At 37.3% G+C, this 25,299-nt stretch overlaps 2 protein-coding genes across 4 annotated transcripts in view; one reads left to right on the top strand and one right to left on the bottom strand.

Moving 5' to 3' along the window:
- Window positions 1–25,299, top strand: part of EVI5 (ecotropic viral integration site 5) — a 237,856-nt gene that overhangs the window by 35,248 nt on the left and 177,309 nt on the right. For all 3 annotated transcript variants that reach the window (XM_030323539.1, XM_030323540.1, XM_032594340.1), the window contains exon 2: window positions 21,877–22,106. In XM_030323539.1, the coding sequence (XP_030179399.1) occupies window positions 21,958–22,106 (149 nt within the window). In that variant the 5' untranslated portion in view covers window positions 21,877–21,957. The remainder of the gene's footprint in view (window positions 1–21,876; window positions 22,107–25,299) is intronic.
- LOC115519664 (elongin-B-like) lies at window positions 20,070–20,441 on the bottom strand. The gene has a single exon (XM_032594341.1). The coding sequence runs from the start codon at window positions 20,424–20,426 to the stop codon at window positions 20,070–20,072; it is 357 nt and encodes a 118-aa protein (XP_032450232.1). The 5' UTR covers window positions 20,427–20,441.

Raw genomic sequence — 25,299 nt, 5'->3', positions numbered from 1 at the left:
GGAGGCTCAACTGACTGAGCCACCCAGGCGTCCCAGTTATGAGTGAAATTCTTTAAGAAATTACCTCTCAGGTACCTGAGTGGCTCAGTCGGTTAAGCATCCACCTCTCGATTTCAGCTCAGATAATGATTTCACACTTTTGAGTTTGAGCCCTGCATCTGGTTCTGTGCTGGCAGTGTGGATTGCTAGGGATTCTCTGTCTTGCTCTCTGCCCCTCCCCTGCTTGTGCTTGCTCTCTCTCTCTCTTTCTCTCTCTCTCTCAAAAATAGACATTTAAGGGGCGCCTGGGTGGCTCTGACTTTGGCTCAGGTCATGATCTCACAGTTCATGAGTTTGAGCCCTGCATTGGGCTCTCTGCTGTTAGTGCAGAGCCCACTTTGGATCCTCTGTCTCCCTCTCTCTGTTCCTTCTCCACCTCATACATGCTCTCTCTCTCTCTCTCTCAAAAGTAAATAAACATTTAAAAATTTTTAAAAATAAATGTTTAAAAAAATAAAAAAGAAATTACCTCTATAGAAAGTATGTCACAAAGATCAGCTTAATTTGATTTTTTTTCCTTCAGTAGTTACACATCTGCTCATTTGTATAGAAGAAAACAAAGGGTGGCTAATACAGTTTGTAACGTACTGATTATGAAACCAACAGTAACAGCAGAGGTCTGGAGGAGGAGGAGGAAGATAATTCTTTGTAAGCTGTTAAAGATGGGGAAAGGAAACAAACAAGATTCTGAATATAATTTTGATACGTATAATTAGTTTCAGCTTCTAACAGTTTAGGATATCTATTAGAAGCACATGGGTGGGCCTTTTTAGTAGTAAGCACAGTAGTAGTAAGTAATAGTAGTAGTAGAGGGTAGTAGTAATGTAGTATTAATGATAAACATTTGAATGTTTACTATGCCAGGTAGTGTTCTAAGTGTCATAAAACATTCAGTTTTCATGAAAAGCATAGGGGACTGATGTGCTTATTTTTTCCCCCAAATTTTTATTTAAATTCTAGTTAGTTAACATATAGTATAATATTGGTATCAGGAGTAGAATTTAGCGATTCATCACATACCTATAACAGCCTGTGCTCATCATACCCAGTGCCCTCCTTAATCCCCATCTCCTGTTTAGCCCATCCCCCACCCCTCACCCTCCATTACCCCTCTGTTTGTTCTCTGTCATGAAGAATCTTCTATGGTTGGCTCCCTTCTCTCTTTTTTTTCCCCCTTCCCATATGTTCATCTGTTTTGTTTCCTAAATTCCACATATGAGTGAACTCATATTGTATTTGTCTTTCTTGGACTGAGTTATTTTGCTTAGCATAATATACTCTAGCTCCATCTGTGTCATTGCAGTTGGTAAGATGTCATTCCTTTTGATGGCTCAGTAATTCTCCATTGCATGTATATACCACCTCTTCTACACTTGATCTTAGCCAAAAGGCTGAGAAGCGATATATACCACCTCTTCTTTATGCATTCATCAGTTGATAGACACTTGGGTTCTTTCCATAGTTTGGTTGTTGTTGATAATGCTACATCGGGGTGCATGTAACTCTTCAAATCTGTATTTTTGTATACAGATTGGGTGAATATCTAGCAGTGCATTTGCTGGATTGTAAGGTAGTTCTACTTTTACATTTGTGAGGTACCTCCATACTGTTGGTCAGAGTGGCTGCACCAGTTTGCATTCCCACCATCAGTGAAAGAAGAGTTCTCCTTTACTCACATCCTTGTCAACACTTGTTGTTTCCTGTGCTGTTAATTTTAGCCACTCTAACAGGTGTGAGGTGACATCTCATCATGGTTTTGATTTATATTTCCCTGATGATTAGTGATGTTGAACATCTGTTAGCTATCTGGATGTCTTTGGGAAAATGTCTTCTGCCCATTTCTTAACTGAGTTCTTCTTGGGTGTTGAGTTTTATATGTTCTTTATAGATAGTGGATACTAACTCTTTATCGGATGTGTCATTTGCAAATATCTTCTCCCATTCCATAGGTTGTCTTTTAGTTTTGTTGATTGTTTCCTTTGTTGTGCAGACGTTTTTTATCTTGATGAAGTCCCAATAGTTGATGTTTGTTCTTGTTTTCCTTGCCTTCGGAGATGTGTCTAGTAAGAAGTTGCTACAGCCGAAGTCAAAGAGTTTGTGGCCTGTGTTCTCTTTGAGGGTTTTGATGGTTTCCTGTCTTATATTTAGGTCTTTCATCCTTATTGAATTTATTTTTGTGTATGGTGTAAGAAAGTGGTCCAGTTTCATTCTTCTGCACGTTGCTTTCCAGTTTTCCCAACACCATTTGTTGAAGAGATTGGATATTTTTTTTCCCATTGGATATTCTTTCCTGCTTTGTCAAAGATTAGTTGATTATATAGTTGTGGGTCCATTTCTGGGTTTTCAATTCTGTTCCATTGATCTGTGTGTCTTATTATGCCAGTACCATACTGTCTCAATGACTGTAGCTTGGTAATACAGCTTGAAATCTGAAATTATGATCCCTCTGTTTTTTTTTTTTTTTTTTTTTTTTTTCCAGAATTGCTTTGGCTATCAAGGGTCCTTTGTGGTTCCATACAAATTTTAGGATTGTTCCAGCTCTGTGAAAAATGCTGGTGGTATTTTGATAGGGATTGCGTTAAATGTGTAGATTGTTTGGGGCAATATAGACATCATCCGTGTTTGTTCTAATCCATGAGCATGCAATTGTTTCCCATTTCTTTGTATCCTTTTAAATTTCTTTTGTATGTGTTCTATAGTTTTCAGAGTACAGATCTTTTACCTTTTTGGTTAGGTTTATTCCTAGGTATCTTATTGTATTTGTTGCAGTTGTAAATGGGATTGATTCCTTGATTTTTATTTCTGCTGCTTCATTATTGGTGTATAGAAATGCAACAGATTTCTATACATTGGTTTTATATCCTGAGACTTTGCAGAGTTCATGTATTCTAGCAATTTTTTGGTGGAGTCTTACAGATTTTCTATATAGAGTATCATGTCATCTGCAAGTTGTGAAACTTTGACTTCTTCCTTGCCAATTTGGATACCTGTTTTTTCTTTTTGTTGTCTGATTGGTGAGGCCAAGACTTTGGGTACTATGTTAAATAGTTATGGTGAGAGTGGACATCCCTGTCTTAGTTCCTGACCATAGAGGAAAAGCTCTCAGTTTTTCCCGATTAAGAATGATAATAGCTGTGGATCTTTCATATATGGATTTTATGATGTTGAGGTATGTTCCATCTGTCCCTACCTTGTTGAGGATTTTTATCAAGAATTGATGCTGGGGCGCCTGAATGGCTCAATCAGTTAAGCGTCTGACTTTGGCTCAGGTCATGGTCTCATGTTTCATGAGATCGAGCCCCAAGTTGGGCTCTGTGCTGACAGCTCAGAGCCTGGAGCCTGCCTCAGATTCTGTCTCCTTCTCTCTCCCCCTCCCCAATCACACACACACTCTCTCTCTCTCTCTCTCTCTCTCAAAACTAAACATTAAAAAAAAAAAAGAATTGATGCTGTATTTTGTCAAATGCTTTTTCTACATTATTGAGAGCATCATGTTGTTCTTTTCCTTTCTTTTTATCAATTTGGTGTGTCATGTTGTTTGATTTGCAAATATTGAACCACCCCTGCAGCTCAGGAATAAATCCCACTTGATCGTGGTGAATAATTCTTTTAATGTACTGTTGGATTTGATTTTCTAGTATGTTGTTGAGAATTTTTGCTTCTAGGTTTTTTAGGAATTATTGGCCTGTAATTCTCCTTTTTAGTAGAGTCTGTCTGGTTTTGGAATCAAGGTACTGCTGACTTCGTAGAATGAGTTTGGAAGTTTTCCTTCCATTTCAATTTTTTGGAACAGTTTGAGAAGAATAGGTGTTAACTCTTCTTTAAATGTCAGGTAGAATTCCCTTGGGAAGCCATATGACCCTGGACTTTTGTTTTTGGGAGATTTTTGATTACTGATTCAATTTCTTTGCTGGTTATGAGTCTGTTCAAATTTTCTATTTCTTCTTGTTTCAGTTTTGGTAGTTTATATGTTTGTAGGAATTTGTCCATTACTCTCAGTTTGCCGGCATATAATTTTTCATAATATTCTCTTACAGTTGTTTGTATTTCTGTGGTGTTGATTGTGATCTCTCCTCTTTCATTTGTGATTTAATTTATTTGGGTCCTTTCTCTTGTCTTTTTGGTAAGTCTGGCTAGGGGTTTATCAATTATTATTAATTCTTTCAAAGAACCAGCTCTTAGTTTCGTTGAACTGTTCTGTTTTGTTTGTTTCTAAGTCATATATTTTTTCTCTAATCTTATTTCCCTTGTGTTGGCTTTAGGTTTTATTTGCTTTTGCTTTTCTAGCTCCTTAAGATGTAAGGTTAGGTTGTCTATTCGAGACTTTTCATGCTTTTTTTTTTTTTTTAATTTTTTAATGTATGTTTATTTTTGAGAAAGAGAGAGAGAGAGAGACAGAGTGTGAGCAGGGGAGGGGCAGAGAGAGAGGGAGACAGAGAATCCGAAGCAGGCTCTGTGCTCTGAGCTTCCAGCACAGAGCCAGATGTGGGGCTTGAATTCACAAACTGCGAGATCATGACCTGAGCCGAAGTCGGATGTTTAACCAACTGAGCCACCCAGGTGCCTCAAGACTTTTCATGCTTCTTGAGGTAAGCCTGTATTGCAATATACTTCTCTTTTAAGACCACCTTTGCTGCATCCTAAAGGTTTTGGACTTTCTTGTTTTCATTTTCATTTGCTTCAATGTATTTTTTAATTTCTAATTTAATTTCCTGGTTCACCCATTTGTTCCTTAGTAGGGTGTTCTTTAGTCTCCACATATTTGTGATCTTTCCAAATTTTTCTTATGGTTGACTTGAAGTTTCATAACATTGTGGTCTGAAAATATGCATGGTATGATCCTGATCTTTTTGTACTTGTTGAAGGCTGTTTTGTGATCCAGTATGTGATCTATGCCGGAGAATGATACATGTGCATTTGAAAAGAATGTGTATTCTGCTTTAGGATGAAATGTTCTGAATATATCTGTTAAGTCCATCTGGTCCACTGTGTCATTCAAGGCCATGGTTCCTTGTTGATTTTTTGATTAGATGATCTGTGCATTGCTGAAAATAGGTTGTTGAACTCCACATACTGTTACTGTATTATTATCAAAGAGTTGCTTTATATTTGTTACTAATTGATTTATATATTTGTTTGCTGTCAAATTGGGGGCATAAACAGTTAAAATTGTTAGATGTCCTTCATGGATAGACCTCTTAATTATGATAGAATGCCCTTCTTCATCTCATTACAGTCTTTGATTTAAGATCTAGTTGATCTGATATAAGTATGGCTACTCCATTTGTCTTTTGGTGTCCATTAGCATGATAGATGGTTCTTTATCCCCTCACTTAAAATCTGTAGATATCTTTAGTTCTAAAATGAGCTTCTTGGAGGCAGCATATAGATGGGTCTTGTTTTTTTATGTCTCAAACCATGCTGTTCAGGCAGGCCCTCCCGTGCTCGTGGCTGGCTTGTCCTGCTCCACAGTTCTCCCATGCCTCCTAGGCACTTGGCTGGGATTCAAAACCCCATGTCTTAAAGGATCTCGCACCATGATGACCTGGTTCTGAAGTAGCATCACTCTGCCCTGTCAATATGGTTGGTGTCTGCAGGGTGTTTTGTCCTTGAGAGGGCAATATACCCTCTTCTCACAGTACTCAAGGGAGGGGACTGTTGTCTGCCAGTGTACCCCTGAGATCGCTACTGAGTCCAGGGGCTAGCTCCCTTCCCCCCACGTGCTGGCACACAGCAGCAACTTGTGTCCAGAGAAAGTTGGGCATTTTTGATAATTCCATTCTTCAGCAACTAAAGCTGTTTGGAGAGTGGAGACTGGTACTCTCTGTATTTCTCATAAATCAGTCCATGGTCTGGAGAGGATTTCCTCTTGTCCTAACACAAAACCACAATGCACAGCCTCTCTTTCTGTCCCTTTCTCTCTCCACAGAAGGTGATCCCTCCCTTCAGTGCCCATGCTGCTCTATGTCCCCCATTTTGCATACACGCACCTCAGTCCTGCCAAGCTGTCTCCCTCCACCTGTGAAGATTTTTCTGTCACCTCGCAAACTGATTTATTGGGTATTTCAAGTGTTCTGACCTCAATACAGTTGTGTTTGAGGAACAAGGGAAATCCCAGTCCGCCTACTTCTCCACCATCTTAACTCCTCCCCCTCCAAAGAGTCCCCTTTAATACTTGTTGTGGGGCTGGTTTAGTGGTCACAAACTCCTTTAGTCTTTGTTTAGATATGTTTATTAATCCACATTTTTCAGATGAAGGATTGAGACATCAATTGGTTAGGTAAATTGCCCCAGGTCACACAGCTAGTAAGTGGTAGAGATGACTAGAACTTGGGTACAGAGTTTGTATTTGATCCAGCCTAGAATAAAAAAGAGGTGGCCAAAGATAGTTTTGTGGAGGACAACATCTGATAAAGCATAGAAAGGATCCAACAGAAGATTACTGAGAAGTAGAAGGAAAACCCTAAGAACATGTCATAAAAGCCATGAGAAGTAAGTAGGAGAAGAAAAAAAAGATAGTATGAAAATAGCTGCATTTATTGAGTGCTAGACATATGCTTAGTACTTTGTGTGTATTTTATTTATTATTATCATCTCTAGTTTGTAAATAAGAAGCTGAGGCTTAATATTAGCAGTAAGTAGAGGAACTGGCGTTGAACCCAGGTCTCTAATGTCAAAGCCCCAGTGCTCGACCACGAAGGGGTCCTGCTTGTAACAATATCAAGTGAGGCTGTGTGAAATAAGGACTTTTGGAAAGTAGTGATTACGTTGGGAGGAAAGGTGAAATCAGAAAGCCAGCCCAAGAAGTATAATAGTTAATAGTTGAATAATAAGAATTTGAGAGAGAGTGGAAATACAGGTAGTATATCATCAGAGAAATAAATCAGGAAAACTCAGAAGAGCCCATCAAAGTGCTAAACACAATAAAAAGTAAATATATACATATTTATGTCAAAGCATTTCATTGCAAACTTTAACAACTAAGAGGCTAAAGAGAAGATGGAGTTCCCAGATTTTAAGGGAAACAGGCTAATTAATAGAATTAGAGTGGTTTCAGACTCTTTAACAAAGATAATGGAAGGTGGAAGAAAACTGAAGTCAGTATCTTCAAAACTCTGAGGGAAAATTATTTCTAATTTAGTTTATAATGAAGCTGAACTCTCAGAACTTTCAAGTGTTAGAGTAGAATAAAGGTACTTTTACATAGGCAGTGTCTCAGTTTTACTTTTTAGGAAGCTTGGAGAGGAGGTGTCCCACCAAAATGAGAGAATGTATTAAGAAAAAGGAAGACGCAAAGGGTTTAGGAAATATTATCCAATGCAAAGAGACATGAAGGAAATACCTGGATCACAGTGAAGGGAGATCCCTGGATGACAGTTGAGCACCAGGTGTAGAGAGCAACTAGTCCAGAGTGAAGCAGTTCAGAAGGTTTTAGAGTGGACATGTTCAAAAATGTAAACTTGATTAGAGGTGAGGAGGGTTGTCAGGCATTCCCTGCATAATCTGCTGTATTTTTATGGAGAAATTTGTTCATACATAAAAATTTTAAAAACTGCTTCCTTGATACATGACTCACATACTATACAATTTATCCATTTAAAGTGTACAGGTCAGTGGCTTTTAGTTTATCCAGATTATGCATCCATAATTAAAGAAAACTTTAGAACATTTCATTACCTCAAGAAGAAACCTTGTACTCCTTAGTTATAGCTCCCTATCCCTCCACTCTCCCCAGTTCTAAGCAATCACTAATCAACTTTCTGTCTATACATAATGCTTATTCTGTACATTTCTTACAAATGGAATCATGATATGTGGTATTTTGTGACTGGCCTTTTTGATTTAGCATAATGTTTTCATGATTAATCCATGTTACAGAATGTCAGTACTTCATTCCTTTTTATAGCTATGACCTAAAATTTTTAAATGTAAATTTAATTACAAATTGTTTTGCCATTGAACTAAACTCTTTTGGATATCTTTACTGATATGTTTCTCCTTTTTTTTAGTCTCTTAGTGAAAATACAAATATTTATAATAAGGTGTTTAAGTTAATTATATCACTCAAGAAAATAAGATGCTTGGGGCACCTGGCTGACTCAGTTGGTTAAGTGTCCAACTCTTAATCTCAGCTCAGGTCTTGATCACAAGGTTGTGAGTTCAAGCCCTGTGTTGGGCTCTGTGCTAGGCATGGAGTCTATTTAAATAAAAAAGTCAGTTCAATATAAAAACAACCAAGATTCTTCAAAAAACAACAGGGGGTGCCTGGGTGGCTCAGTTGGTCAGGCGTCTGACTCTTGGTTTAGGCTCAGATGATGGTCTTATGGTTCATGGGATCAAGCCCTGCATTGGAGTCTGCACTAACAGCATGGAGCCTGTGTGGGATTCTCTCTCTCCCTCTCTGTCCGTCCCATGTGTGTGCTCTCTCTCTTTCTCTCAAAATAAATACTTAAAAAAACAAGGTTCTTTAAATAAACACTCAACTTGTAAAACAAAAGCCTGTCTTGAAATTCTTATTTCTTGGCATTGCTTTAGCATACTAATCAAAATGCCATTTTAACAGCAGTGGAAAAGTAATGATGTGGTTTAAATGCATTTGACTCTGAGCCACAAATCAATAGTAAAATTTCCTAACTAAATTAAATGCTGTTCTCTCAGGCCTCCAAACATTAATCTAATTTTCTGGTTCTAATGTCATATGTTTTCTTGGTGTACTGCCCTTGTTTCTACTTATATCACACTACAGGTATATAAAAAGATGTTTTTTTTCTCAACTATGTGAGCCCACCATCCCCTCAAAAACAATTTCAGAATGATGTCTTACTTTATATTTTAATTTCTTGGTTTCATTTCATTTTAAGCATTATCGAATGTTTTTGTTTTGCAAGATCCTATGATACTCTTCCAGTTCATATAGTGGTATAGCAAACTACCATAAAACTTAGTGGTTTAAAATAGTTGTTTCAGTATGTCCATGTATTCTGTGGGTGAGGAATTTGGACAGAGCATTAGGAGAAGGGAGATTACTGAGAAGTAGACTGGGAAGACTCAGGGCTGAGGTTGACTCTTTATCTAGGGTAGAGAATCATTTGATGTCCTGTCTAGTGGTTGATGCTAGGACCTCAGCGGGGCTGTTAGCCAGAATAGTCTATACTTGACCCTATGTGGGCTGTTTCTCAACAGCATGTTTGCTGGGTCTCCAAAGTGAGTCTTTGTAATCACTTTTTTCTTCTTTTTGTAATCACTTTTGATGTTCATTATTGGTTGACATAGTCATAAAATCCAAGTGAAGAGGTCCATGGCAGACACATAGTAATAAAGTGGCAAAAAGTAGTAATAAAGAGAGAATTTAAAAGTAGCGAGAAAAAAGAAAACTGTTACATACAAGGGCAACCCCATATGACTATCAGCAGATTTTTCAGCAAAACCTTTGCAGACCAGATAGAAGTGGCATGATATATTCAAAGTGCTAAAAGGAAAAAAGCCTGCAGCCAAGAGTACCCTATCCAGCAAGGCTATCATTCAGAACAGAAGGAGAGATCAAGAATTTCCCAGAAAAAATAAAGCTAAAGGAGTTCATGACCACTACAAAAAATGTTAAAGGGGACTCTGAGTGGAAAGGAAAGACCATAAGTAAGAGTAAGAAAAGTCGGAAGCACGTGGGGCACCTGGATGGCTCAGACGTTTGAGTATCCAACCCTTAATTTTATCTCAGGTCATGATCCCAGGGTCATGGGATCCAGCCCCACATCAGGCTCTGTGCTGGGGGGTAGAGCCTGCTTAAGATGTTCTCTTTCTTTCTCCCTGTCCCCTTTACCCCTGTTTGTGTGTGTTTTCTCTCTGAAATAAGATAATAATAAAAATTAAAGTGGGAACTGCAAAGACAGTAAAAATAAGTGTATCTGTAAAAATCAGTGAAAGGATTCACAAATAATAGGATGTAAAGTATGACACCGTATACCTAAAGTGTGGTGGGAGGAGAGGGAGAAGAGTAAAGAATAGGTTTAGACTTAAGTAACCATCAACCTAATATAGACTGGTATATGCAGAAGATGTTATATGCAATCTGAATGGTAACCACAAATTAAAAACTGATAATAGATAGGAAAAAAGTAAGAGAAAGGAATCCCAAGAATATCACCAAAAAAGCCAACTAATCATGAGAGAAGAGAGCAAGGGAAGAAGAGAATAGAGAAGAACTAAAAAACAACCATAAAGCAAGTAACAAAATGGCAATAAATACATACCTAGCAATAATTAGTCTGAATATAAATGGACTAAATGTTCCAATCAAAAGACGTAGGGTGATTGAATTTAAAAAAAAAAAAAAAAAAAAAAAAAGACCCATCTATATGCTGCCTACAAGAGTCTTAATTTCAGACCTAAAGTCACGTGCATATTGATAGTGAAAGGATGGAGAAGTATTTATCATGCAAATGGATATGAAAAGTGGGGTAGAAATACTCCTATCAGACAAAATAGACTTTAAAACAAAGACTGTAACAAGAACCAAAGAAGGACACTATATAATCATAAAGGTAACAATCTAATAAGAAGATACAACAGATGTAAACATTTATGCACCCAACATGGAAGCACCCAAATATATAAAGCAGCTAATAACAAACATAAATAATGGACAGTAATAAAATAATAGAGGATTTGGTCATCTAAACAAAATCAGCAAGGAAACGGTGGCTTTGAATGACACATTGGATCAGATGGATTTAACTAATCATTCAGAACATTCCATCCTAAAACAGCAGAATACACATTCTTTTCACATGCATATGGACATTATCCAGAATAGATCACATGTTAGGCCACAAAACAACTCTCAACAAATTAAAAAAAAAAAAAATCAAAATCCTAACATTTATCTTTTCAGCCACAATGCTATGAAACTAGAAATCAACAGGAAAAAAAATCTGGAAAGAACACAAGTACATGGAGGTTAAATAGGTTAATGAAAGCAAAACAGCCCTAAATCTTTGGGAAACAGCAAAAGCTGTTCTAAAAGGCACGTCTGTAGCAATACAGACCTACATCAAGAAGCAAGAAAAATCTCAAACTACCAAATTAATAAAAAAAAAATCAAACAATCTAACTTTACATCTAAAGGAACTAGAAAAAGAACAAAATCCAAAACCATAGAAGGAGGAAAATAGTAAAGATTAGAGCAGAAATAATAGAAACTAAAAACAAACAAACAAAACAAAAACAAAAAATAGTAGAACTGATCAATGAAAGCAGGAGCTGACTCTTTGGGAATATCAACAAAATTGATACATCTTTAGCTGGACTTCTCAAAAAAAAAAACAAAACTCAACATCAGACATCAGAAATGAAAGAGGAGTAACAACTGGATGCTACAGAAATACAAAGGATTATAAGATAACATTATGAAAAATTATATGCCCCCCAAATTGGACAACCTAGAAGAAATGGATAAATTTCTAGAAACATACAACGTTCCAAAACTGAATCAGGAAAAATTAGAAAGTTTGAACAGACCAGTTACTAGCAATGAAATTGAATCAGTGATCAAAAACTTAATAAGGGTGCCTGGGTGGCTCAGTTGGTTAAGCATCTGACTTCTGCTCAGGTCATGATCCCACAGCATGTGGATTTGAGTCCAACATTGGGCTCTGTGCTGACAGCTCAGAGCCTGGAGCTTGCTTCGCATTCTGTGTCTTCTTCCCTCTCTGTTCCTCCCCCACTTGCACTCTCTTTCTCTCAAATAAAGAATAAAAATAAATAAATAAAAACCCAAAAAGCAAAACAAAACAAAAAAACTTAATAAGCTAAAGTCCAGGACCAGATAGTTTCATAGGGGAATTCTACCAGACATTTAAAGAAGAATTAATACCTATTTTTCTCAAACTATTCCAGAAAATAGAAGAGGAAGGAAAGCTTCCAAATTGATTCCATGAGGCCAGCATTACCCAGATAAAAAAACCCAGATAATGACAGTATAAAAAAAGAGAACTATGCGTCACTATCTCTGATGAATATAAATGTAAAAGTCCTCAAAATATTGGCAAACCAGACCTAACAATACTTAAAAAAGTCATTTACCATGATCAAGTGGGATTTATTCCTAGTTTGCAAGGGTGGTTCAATATTTGCAAATCAATCAACTTGGTAACATCACATAACGAGAGAAAGGATAAAAACCATGTGATAATTTTAATAGATGCAGAAGAATCATTTGATAAAGTATAACACCCATTCAGGATAAAATCCCTCAATTAAGTAGATTTAGAGGAAAACATACCTCAATATAATCAAGGCCATATATGAAAAACTCACAGGTAACATCATACTCAGTGGTGAAAAATAGAGCTCTTTCCCCTGAGGTCAGGAACAAGACAATAGAGCTCTTTCCCCTGAGGTCAGGATGTCTACTCTTACCACTTTTATTCACAGCATTGGAAGTCCTAAGCACAGCAGTCAGACAAGAAAAAAAAAAGAATAAAAGGCGTTCAAATTGGTAAGGAAGAAGTAAAACTGACTTTGCAGATGACATACCTTATATAGAAAACCCTAAACAGTCCACCAAAAAACGACTAGAACTGATTAATTTAGTAAGGTTGTAGGATATGAATCAATATTCAGAAATCCATTGCATTTCTGTACATCAATAATGAAGCAACAGAAAGAGAAATTAAGAAAATTCCATTTACAATTGTACGAATAATAATAAAATACTTAGGAATAAACTTAGCCAAGGAGAGGAAAGACTTGTACTCTGAAACTATAAAATATTGACGAGAGAAATTGAAGATGGCATAAACAAATAGAAAGACTTTCCATACTCATGAATTAGAAGATACTCTTAAATGTCTATACTACTCAAAGAAGTCTACAGATTTAATGCAGTCTCTATCAAGATAACAACATTCACAGAACTAGAACAATAAATCTTAAAATTTGGAGCCACAAAAGACCTCGAATAGCTGTAACGATCTTCCTTTCTTTCTTTCTTTTTTTAAAAAATTTTTATTATTTATTTTTGAGACAGAGCATGAGCAGGGAAGGGGCAGAGAGAGAGGGAGACACAGAATCTGAAGCAGGCTCTAGGCTCTGAGCTGTCAGCACAGAGCCCAATGCAGGGCTCGAACTCATGGACTGTGAGATCATAACCTGAGCTGAGGTTGGACGCTTAACTGACTGAGCCACCCAGGCGCCCCTGTTTTTGTTATTTTTTTAAATATAATTTATTGTCAAATTGACTAACATACAGTGTGTACAGTAAAAATTTTTAATGTTTATTTTTGAGCGGGGGGCAGAGAGGCAGAGAAGAGACAGAGCAAGAGTGGGGGAGGGGCAGAGAAAGAGGGAGACACAGAATCCGAAATAGGCTCCAACTCTGAGCTGTTGGCACAGAGCCTGATGCAGGGCTTGAACTCCTAAACTACGAGACCATGACCTGAGCTGAAGTTGGACACCTAACTGACTGAGCCACCCAGGTGCCCTGCCATAACAATCTTGAAGAATTAAAAAAGTTGGAGGTGTCACAACCTCCGACTTCAAGATATACTACAAAGCTGTAGTAATCAAAACACTATGGTATTGGCATAAAATATAGACACATAGATCAGTGGAATAAAATAGAGAGCTCAGAAATAAACCCATGATTGTCATTTAATCTTCAAAAAAGGAGGCAAGAATATGCAATGAGAAAAAGTCTCTTCAACTAATGGTGTTAGGAAAACTGGACAGCATCATGCAAAGTAATGAAACTAGGCCATTTCTTACACCATACACAAAAATTGGATTAAAGATCTAAATGTGAACCTGAAACCATTAAAATCCTTGAAGAGAGCACAAGCAGTAATTTCTCTGACATTGGCCATAGCAACATTTTTCTAGATATGTCTCCTGAGGTAAGAGAAACAAAAGCAAAAAAAAAAAAGCTATTGGGATTATGTAAAAGTAAAAACTTCTGCACAGCAAAGGAACCAATCAACAAAACTAAAAGGCAACTTACTGAATGGGAGAAAATACTTGCAAATGACATGTCTGACAAAAGGTTAGTGTCCAAAATACATAAAGAACTTACACAACTCAGCACCCAAATAATAAATGCAATTTAAAAATAAGCAGAAGACATGAAGACATTTCTCCACCAATGACATACATATGGTCAACAGACACATTGAAAGATTCTCAATGTCACTCATCACAGAAATGCAGATCAAAACTACAATGAGATAGCACCTCATACAAGTCAGAATGGCTAAAGTTAAAAACACAAGAAACAAGTGTTGGCCAGGATGTGGAGAAAAAGGAACCGTTTTGCCCTGTTGGTGAGAATGCAAATTGGTGCAGCCACTGTGGAAAACAGTATGGAGCTTCCTTATAAAAATACAGGGGCACCTGGGTGGCTCAGTTGGTTGTGTCTGACTTAGTCTCAGGTCATGATCTCACAGTTTGTGGGGTCGAGCCCCATGTTGGGCTCTGTGCTGACAGCTCAAAGCCTGGAGCATTCTTCAGATTTTGTGTCTCCCTCTCTCCCTGCCCCTCCACTGCTTGTACTATGTCTCTGCTCTCTGTCAAAAATAAAAATAAACATTAAAAAAAATTAAAAAATAAAAGTAGAACTACCATATGATCCAGTAATGGGTATTTGTTCAAAGAATATGAAAACACAAAAAGATGTTTATGTATACATATATGTACACACATATATACATATGTATACACACTAGAATATTATTCAGCCATGAAAAGAAGTCTTGCCATTTGCAGTGACATGGATGGAGCTAGAGAGTATAATGCTAAGTGAGATAAGTCAGAGAAAGACAAATAGCATATGATTTCATTCATGTGGGATTTAAGAAACAAATGAAGAAAGGGGAAAAAAGAAGACAAAAAATAGGCTCAAGAACAACCGGGTTACCAGAGTGGGGGTGGGTGGGGGTGTGTGGGTAAAATAGGTAAAGAGGATTAAGAGCTACTTATGTTGATAAGCACTAACATACAAAATTATTAAATCACTATATTGTACGCCTAAAACCAATATAACACTATGTTAACTATACTGGAATAAAAATTAAATAAAAATAGTAATTACTGGCAGTTAAGAGTATCCTTATTACTTTTTTTTTTAATTACGTTTTTATTTATTTATTTTGCACAAGCAGGGGAGGGGCAGAGAGGGAGAAAATCCCAAGCAGGCTCCATACCACCAGCGCAGAACCCCACGCGAGACTTGAACCCACGAACTGCGAGATCATGACCTGAGCCACAGTCAGACACTTCACCGACTCAGCCACCCAGGTTCCTCAAGAGTATCCTTATAACTTCTAATAAAATACAGAGCAATAGAGGAACCATGATTGTTTTTCATGGGATATACTATTCAAATATTGTAGTAATCTATAAGATTCCTACTAAACTTTATTATTAAGATTTTACTTTTTCTTTAAGAACAGTTTTAGATTCACAGCAAAATTGAGTGGAAAGTACAGAGATTTCCCGTACACTTTCTGCCCTCCAACACGCTTGGCTTCCCCCTTTATCAGCCTTCCCCAACAGAGTGGTTTATGTGTCATGTTCCTACATTGACACATCATAATCACCCAAAGTCCGTAGTTTACATTAGAGTTCACTCTTAGTGTTGTGCATTGTATGGATTTGATCAAGTGTGTAATGACAAATATCCATCATGATGGTATTATACAGAGTATTTTTACCACCTTAAAAATCCTCTGTGCTCTTTGCCTATTCATCCCTCCCCAAACCTTAACAACTACTGATCTTTTTACTGTCCCCATCATTTTGCCTTTTTTTGTATGGTTGGAATCATATGTTATGTAGTTTTCTGAGATTTACTAAGCCCTTTTAAAACTGAGATATAATTCACATACTATAAATCCACTCATTTAAAGTGTGCAGTTCAGTGGCATTTAGTATATTCACACAGTTGTGTAACCATCACCACAGTAGAATCCCAGAGCATTTTGTCTTTCCAAAAATAAATCCTATGTCATTCTCCTAGCCCCTTGAAGCCACTGATATACTTTATGTCTCTGAATTTGCCTATTCTGGACATTTTATCTAAATGGAATCCTACAATATGTGGTCATTTGTGCCTGATTACTAAACGTTTATAATGATGGTTTTAACCTTTTCAAAGTATGTTCATATTTAAAAGTAAGTGCTTAACTCCTCTATGAGGTAGACAGGAACTTTGTGATGTAATGGCATTGTCAGATTTATTATGTGTTCATGACCTCAGTTTACCATAGGATGAGGGAAGGAGATTTAGAGGTGGTAGGGTAGAGATTTAGAAAAGTACTGTAGAGTTGAAAGAAAAATAGAACATGATGATATATGAAAAATGAGCCCTATGGAATTTCTGGAACCATGAGTATGAAACTTTATCAAAGTACAACTGCAATTAAATACTCCAGTTATATTTAAGTATTTAACATTTGAAGATGAGTTGTTGAGCCTTCAGTAGTTCTAGATTGAATCTCATTTTAGCTGAATTTCAGCAAGGTTGAAAGGATTTCAGGATTGTGCTCTTGGTTATTACAAACTTTTTATTTTTTATTTTTTTATTTTTTATTTTTTTTATTTTTTATTTTTATTCCAAACTTTTTAAATGGAAGCCTGTTGCTACAGTATGCAGAAGGGGTATGGTAAATTTATGTGTTTTAATAAATGAAAGCAAAAAATAGGAATCTTTTGCCTTTTCTACAATTAACTCTGGTAGAGAACTTTTATATAATGAAAATGTGAAGTATTAATTTTTGAATGTTGTAAGTATATTTGAAATTAATGGTTAGTATCATTAAAGGTTAACATTTTTCTGTAAATTTTACGTCAGGTTTTCTGATTACTGTGATTTAGAGATACAAATTAGTGCCATCTTTACAACTGAATTTGTAGTTGTATTTATGTAGAAAAAATCAGTAGGATTGCAAATTATAGTAGGTTATCTTGTTACCTACCACGGACGGCTCTGACCTTTTAAAGGAAGACTGGCAAATTAGTCTTTGGTTCCTGTCTGGCTTTTTGGGTTGAGAAGCTGTGCACTGGTCCATGCACTGTCAAGGACTTCTTTTGCCTGGAAACCTAAATGATCTGCCCTGTGCTTCTTTTCCTTGGGTCCCCTACTGTATCCTTCTTGTCTTTATTGGGGATTCTTCCCTCAACAGAAAGTGTCCCCTTATCCCTTCTATAATACTGTTTCTAAGAGAAGTAAGTTCTAAAATGAGTTACTGAAAATAACAAGTATTCTTTTTTCCCCCCTATTATTATTTTATTTTTATTTTTTTTAATTTTATTTTTTATTTTTTAAAACTTATATCCAAATTAGTTAGCATATAGTGAAACAATGATTTCAGGAGTAGATTCCTTAGTGCCCCTTACCCATTTAGCCCATCCTCCCTCCCACAACCCCTCCTGTAACCCTCAGTTTGTTCTCCATATATTTATAAGTCTCTTTTGTTTTGTCTCCCTCCCTGTTTTTATATTATTTTTGTTTCCCTTCCCTTATGTTCATCTGTTTTGTCTCTTGAAGTCCTCATATGAGTGAAGTCATATGATTTTTGTCTTTCTCTGACTAATTTCACTTAGCATAATACCCTCCAGTTCCATCCACGTAGTAGCAAATGGTAAGATTTCATTCTTTTTGATTGCCGAGTAATACTCCGTTGTATATATATACACCACATCTTCTTTATCCATTCATCCATTGATGGACATTTGGGCTCTTTCCATACTTTGGCTATTGTTGGTAGTGCTGCTATAAAAATGGGAGTGCATGTATCCCTTCGAGACAGCACATGTGTATCCCTTGGATAAATGCCTAGTAGTGCAATTGCTGGGTCATAGGGTAGTTCTATTTTTAGTTTTTTGAGGAACCTCCATATTGTTTTCCAGAGTGGCTGCACCAGCTTGCATTCCCAGACAAGTGTTCTTAGGTTAATAAAACTTTGGCCCTTTTCAGCACTTGTAATCAAATCTTTGTCTTAGAAGTTCCAGTGTCATATTGAGTTGCTTAACTATGACCTTAGAATCCCTTTTCCATTTTATCTTTTCCTTACATCAAATTTTCCTGCTGGGTTGTGGTGGAGGAAATGGGGGCAGAGGGGTAGAAAGAGAGTTATCTGTGTATTCTGGTAAGAAAACCCTTGGACAACCTATGAAGAGAATAGTATTTGCTAAAATAATCTGGGTAGAATTTACGTCTTGGTGTCTTTTTTTTTTTTTTTTAATGTTTATTTTTATTTTTGAGACAGAGACAGAGCATGAATGGGGGAGGGGCAGAGAGAGAGGTAGACACAGAATCTCAAGCAGGCTCCAGGCTCCGGGCTGTCAGCCCAGAGCCCGACGCAGGGCATGAACTCACAGACTGTGAGATCATGACCTGAGCCAAAGTCAGATGCCAACCGACTGAGCCACCCAGGTGCCCCTATGTCTTGGTGTTTTAATTTCTGTGTGTATGAATTGCTATATATAACTAAGATTAGATGAGAATATGCTGATTCCGAAAATAATTGGCAGTGCTTTAGCCATTTAGTTATAAAATTTAAGATCTTGTCAGAGCACATAAAAGCACTTCATAGTTTTTTAGCTTTTATATGTCTAAGTACTTCATAATCAAGCAGTTCTTTTTATGATAGTTTTTAGAAAATACAGTCCCTTAAAAAGCCTATTACACCTTATTTTGTAAACTCACGTCATTAAGAATGTTTAGTGTTACATAGGTCTTCAAATATGGCTTTTATTTACATTTTTTTTCTTTTTTTTTTTTTTTTAATTTTTTTTTTTCAACGTTTATTTATTTTTGGGACAGAGAGAGACAGAGCATGAACGGGGGAGGGGCAGAGAGAGAGGGAGACACAGAATCGGAAACAGGCTCCAGGCTCCGAGCCATCAGCCCAGAGCCCGACGCGGGGCTCGAACTCACGGACCGCTAGATCGTGACCTGGCTGAAGTCGGACGCTTAACCGACTGCGCCACCCAGGCGCCCCTACATTTTTTTTCATTAGTGAAGTAATGGCATGTTTGAATATTATTTATGTATTTTATTTTGCAGCTGAATCTGCTTAGGAGTTGGGCATGATTTATGAATATGTGGACATATGTGTAATGCACTGAATATCAGAGGTAGTTTTTTTACATCTATATTTTTATCCCATTTTAATTTTCTAAATATTTTAATTTTTTTAAGTATATTTTTTTTAATGTTTACTTATTTGTGAGAGAAAGAGACAGAGTATGAGTGGGAGAGGGGCAGATAGGGAGGGAGACACAGAATCTGAAGCAGGCTCCAGGCTCTGAGCTGTCAGTATAGAGCCCGATGCAGGGCTTGAACTCACGAGTGGTGAAATCATGACCTGAGCTGAAGTCAGATGCTTAACCGACTGAGCCACCCAGGCGCCCCTCCTGTTTTAATTTTCTTTGGTTACGTACCTAGAAGTGGGATTCTGCATCATTTGGTGTTTCTGTTTTTAATTTTTTGAGGAACCTCCAGAGTGCTTTCCACAGTGGCTGCACTGATTTACGTTTCTGCCAGCCGCATACAAGGGTTCTTTTCCCTCCACATCCTTGCCAACACTTGCTATTTCTTTTTTTTTAATTTTATTTAAATCCAAGTTAGTTAACATATAGTGTAATAATGGTTTCAGGAGTAGAATTTAGTGATTCATGATTTACAATAATACCCAGTGCTCATCCCAACAAGTGCTCTCTTTAATACCTATCACCTACCCAGTACCCTTCTAGCAACTGTCAGTTCTCTGTATTTAAGAGTCTCTTCTGGTTAGCTTCCTTCTCTGTTTTTATCTTATTTTTCCTTCCCTTACCCTATGTTCATCAGTTATGTTTCTTAAATTCCACATATGAATGAAATCATGTGCTATTTGTCTTTCTCTGACTTATTTCACTTAGCATAATACATTCTAGTTCCATCCACATTGTTGCAAATGACAATATTTCATTCATTTTTTTTTTGACACCCAAATCTCTTTTATTGGTGGGGGGGCACTGGGGATGGGCCTGGGGCCTTCTCACTGCACCACTTGTTTGTTGGCGCTGCTTCCTGAGTCCTGTGGCTTCGTTACATCGGGCAGCTCGGGTGGACTGGAGAAGGGCTCCACGCGCAGGGCCTTGAAAGCTTCATTTGCCCGGAAGGCCAGCCCCACGGTGGCTGGGGCCTGTGGCCCTGCCGTCTGACTGGTGAAGCCGCACTCTCCCAGGGTCTTGCCATCATCCAGAAGTTGGTCATCCTTGTACAGCTGCTGCTCACCGGGCGGCTGCTTGAGGATGCCCTCGATGGTGCGCTTCAGCTCAAACATGGTACTCGACTCCTTGGCGTCCATGAAGATGGTGGTCTTGTGGCAACTGATCATGAGGAACACGTCCATCGCGGCGGCTGCCTGTCCCAGTATTTCATTCTTTTTGATCATCAAGAAATATTCCACTCTCTCTCTATATAACTCATCTTCTTTATCCATTCATCAGTCAATGGACATTTGGACTCTTTCCATGCTTTGGCTGTTGTTGATAGTGCTGCTATAAACATTGGGGTCTGTGTGCCCCTTCGAATCAGCATTTTTGTATCCTTTGGGTAAAGAGAGATTGAGATCTTAAGGGCTTTTTAAGTTCTGGTTGCTTACTTAGAAAGTTATCTTAAACTTGTGATGTTTGGCTGTTAATAACTACTGCTTTATTTTAGCCAGTGATGGGAATGTCTCCTCTTTCTAGGCATGCCATTTTATTTCTGAGTAGTTCCAACTATGTGAAAATTGTGTCTTGCATCTTTCCCACTCTGCTAACTCAACCATTTATCATAATTTTGTTCTCTAGAAAAAGTCTCTCTTTTTTAAAAATACTCTGTTGTTGTTTGAAGACAGATGTCATGAGTCTCATTATGTCTTATGCTAAGCAAACCCAGTTTTTATTGAATTATTAGTAATGTTACAGCATTCTCCTATCCTTATCACCAAATGGACATATTTTAATCCTTGGCTTTCAAATGATTTTGACTACAGAATACATTTTTTTTTTTAATTGGGGTGGGGGGGCAGCAGAGGGAGAGAGCAGAGAATCTCAAATAGGCTGCAGGCTCAGTGTGGAGCCCTGTGCAAGGCTCGATCCCACGACCTGGGGATCATGACCTGAGCTGAAATCAAGAGTGAAACGCTCAACCAGTTGAGCCACCCAGGTGTCCCTACAGAATACGTTTTATATCCCAACTCAGTACACTCATGAATTATATCTACATGTAGTATGTAGTTTTAATACACACATGTAACTGAAACAATTTCATAAGACAGTATATATTGACACTGATATTTTTTGTTATTTTCCTTTTTTTTTTTTTTTTTTTTGTAAGAGAGAGAGCGCTTGCACATTAGCAGGGTATTGGCAGAGGGAAGGGGTGAGAGAATCTTAGACAGGCTCCACACCCAGCACAGAACCTGACACGGGGCTTGATCTCACAACTACAAGATCGTGACCTGAGCTGAAATCAACAGTCAGATGTTTAACTGACTGAGCCACCCAGGTGCCCCTGTTCTTTCTCATTTTTCAAAAATGCTGGTTTTATTTCTCATGTAGATTATATTACTCCCTGATGAGTTTCAACCTGTAGTTTGGAAAACACAGTTCTAGTTTGTTCACATTGCAGAATTGAAATAAATATTTCCCAAAAGCTAATGTTAGGCTAATCGTTGGTAAAGTAGGTTTTACCTTTATCACCTCAAAGAAAATATTGTGATGGTGGTTATTAAGTAAAACTTAACAGGGTTACCAAGTTCTTGGTAATAAATGTAGTAAAACTAAAATATTTTCAACTTTAATTTTTATTTGTAGGTGGCGACAGACAAGGTTGCAGAAAAGCTGAGTTCTACTCTCTCATGGGTGAAGAACACAGTATCACATACAGTCAGTCAGATGGCCAGTCAGGTGGCAAGTCCATCTGCCTCATTACACACTACATCCTCATCTACCACACTATCCACGCCAGCCCTTTCACCATCTTCCCCTTCACAGTTGAGTCCAGACGACTTAGAACTCCTGGCTAAACTGGAGGAACAAAATAGGTGAGTGAGGTTGCTTGGCTTTTCTCTCTCTGCAGTTATGTGAACTCAGCCATTCATTTATGTATATATGCCATAATCAAAATTTACTTTTTTTAGAATGTTTATTTTCTAGTCTTCGGCTCCTTGTTTGTCAAAATTACTTAACAAAAGTATTCACGTCTTTTTTGGAGGAGTTGGTCTTAAAACTAAAGTTGTATTAAAATTTCCTCCTGGCTCAGATAGCTTTAGAGATGTTTTTTGTTAATATAGCAAATTCCCTAAATTGTTACTGAATTTTAGAATTTTGTTAAGGCAAATAAGACTACCATTTTTATTTTTTTAAAGTTTATTTTGAGAGAGAGAGAGAGAGAAAGAGAGAGAGAGAGAGAGAGTGTGTGTGTGTGTGTGTGTGTGTGTGTGTGTGTAAGCAGGGAAGGAACAAAAAGAGGAAGAGACCATATCCCAAACAAGCTCATGCTGTCAGCATAGAGCCCAGCACGGGGCTCGAACTCTCGAACTGTGAAATCATGACCTGAGCCAAGATCAACAGTTGGATGCTTAACCAACTGAACCATCCAGGTGCCCCAAAACTGCCATCTTTGATTTAAACTCTATAAGTAGCCCCTTTGGTTAATTTGTAAAGTAATTTAATTTAGGGTGGATGGTTGATTTATGGTTTAGAGTAGGAAATCTCTTCATTCAGTTTTTTCATAGAAGGCAGTATCTTTTTCTCTTAATGGGCATGAAATAGAATAGTCATTTGTTAGCAATGTATACTCTGGACCCTGTGTGTCCCTTCACTATATTATTATCAGAATCTATTTTGGGCTTCAGATACAAAAGAATCATTGGAAGAGCCCCCTTTTGTGTTCAGTCAAGATGTATACTACCATTGGCTTTAAGAGTAAGAACATAACTTCTAACAGCTTTTTTTTCATATATAATTGACATATAAACTACACATATTTGTGTGCAGTTTGATTGGTTTTGACATATGTATATATCTGTGAAATAATCACCAAAGGCAAGAAAACAAACATATTCATTATTCTCCTTTGCATCCCCAGGCAGCCATTGATCTCTTACAGTTACGTAGATTAGTTTGCATTTTCTAGAATTTTATGGAAATAGAATAATAGAGTATGCACTTTTTTTATTGGTGTATTTTACTCAGCATGGTTATTTTGAGATTCATCCATGTTGTAGTGTGTGTGAATAGTTCATTTTTTTACTTGCTTAGTGGTATTGTATAGTATGGATATATGCTAGTTTATTCACTCTTTATTATGAAATGTTGTAAATATTTGTATGCAAACCTTTGTACAGATAGACGAATGCTTCATTTTTCCTGAGCAAATACCTAGAATTGGAATGGCTGGTTTATATGATAGGTGAACATTTAACTGCCAAACTATTTCCAAAGGGCCTATACTTTTTTCACATTCCCACCAACAGTATATGAAAATTTCAGTTCCTCTACATCCTTGCCAATACTTGGTATAGTCTTTAATTTTAGCTAACATATACTGGTATCTTGTAGTTTTTTTGTGTTGTTTTGAAGTTTATTTTTGAGAGAGACCGAGACAGCACTTGCAGGGGAGGGGCAGAGAGAGAGAGAGGCAGAGAATCCCTTCTCAGCACAGAGGCTGACACAGGGCTCGAACCCATGAACCATTGACATCATGACCCAAGCTGAAATCAAAGTTGGACGCTCAACTGACTAAGCCACCTAGGCCCCTGGTATCTTGTAGTTTTAATCTGCATTTCCTAATGGTGTTGAGCATCTTTTTATGTGCTTATTTGCCATTGATGTATCTTCTTTGATAAAATGTCTGTTTGAATTTTTTGCCTGTTAAAATTAGGTTGTTTGCTTTCTTATTATTGTATTTTAAGAGTTCCTTGAACATTTGGAATATGAATTCTTTTCACATAATATGTTTTGAAATATTTTTTCCTAGTCTGTGGCTTATCATTCTCTTAACAGTATTTTTGTTGTAAATTTTGATGAAGTTGTAAATTTTGATTGTCCAGTTTGAAATTGTTCTTTTATGGATTGTCCTTTTGATGACTCAAGGTCACATAGCTTGATGCCTGTATTTTTTTACAGAAGTTTTTTTATAAAGTTTTGTTTAGGTCTGATCCTTTTTTTTTTTAAAGCGGTGTTTTTTTGTTTTTTTAAGTTTATTTTTAGATGTTTTATTTATTTTTGAGACAGAGAGAGACAGAGCATGAGCAGGGGAGGGGCAGAGAGAGAGGGAGACCCAGATTCCGAAGCAGGCTCCAGGCTCTGAGCTGTCAGCACAGAGCCCGACGTGGGGCTCGAACTCACAAACCGCGAGATCATGACCTGAGCTGAAGTTGGATGCTCAGCCGACTGAGCCACTCAGGTGCCCCTAAGTTTATTTTTAGAGAGAGAGAGACAGCATGAGTGGGAGGGGACAGAGAGAGAGAGAGGGCGAGAGAGAGAGAATCCCAAGCAGGCTCTGCATTGTGAGCATAGAGCCTGATGTGGGGCTGGAGCTCACGAACCGTGAGATCATGATCTGAGCCTAAATCAGGAGTCTCAACTGACTGAGCCACCCTGGCACCCCTAGATCTCATCAGTTTGGAGTTAGTTTTGTATATGGAGCAAAGTATAGATCAAAATTCATTTTTTGAATATGCATATTTAATTGTTCCTGTACCATTTGTTGAAAAGGCTACCCTTTCTTGACTTAAATATTTTTGCACTTATGTCAAAAATTAGTTGTTCCATTGGTGTGTTTTCTGTCTTAATGCCAATACAGTACAGTTTTGATTACTGTAACTTTATAATACATCTTAAAATGAGATAGTGTTAATCTTCCAACTTAGTTCTCCATTTTGACTATTTTTGGAACTTAACATTCCCATATGAATTTTATTTTATTTTATTAATTAATTAATTTTTTTAATGCAAAAGATTTTTTTTTTTTAAAACCGGGAAGAATATTTTGAAAAAATAACCTATACCTTTCCTAAAATACCTAATTTGGAACATTTCTTTTTTTTTTTTTCAATATATGAAATTTATTGTCAGTTGGTTTCCATACAACACCCAGTGCTCATCCCAAAAGGTGCCCTCCTCAATACCCATCACCCACCCTCCCCTCCCTCCCACCCCCCATCAACCCTCAGTTTGTTCTCAGTTTTTAAGAGTCTCTTATGCTTTGGCTCTCTCCCACTCTAACCTCCT

The sequence above is a fragment of the Lynx canadensis genome, chromosome C1 (assembly GCF_007474595.2).
Source record: "Lynx canadensis isolate LIC74 chromosome C1, mLynCan4.pri.v2, whole genome shotgun sequence".
Classification (NCBI taxonomy): domain Eukaryota; kingdom Metazoa; phylum Chordata; class Mammalia; order Carnivora; family Felidae; genus Lynx; species Lynx canadensis.
The sequence above is the reverse complement of the archived record's forward strand: the minus strand, read 5'-3'. Positions and strand labels throughout refer to the sequence as shown.

Excerpts from the sequence above, each read along its gene's own strand:
- LOC115519664 (XM_032594341.1), bottom strand. The coding sequence starts at position 20,426 with ATGGACGTGTTCCTCATGATCAGTTGCCACAAGACCACCATCTTCATG.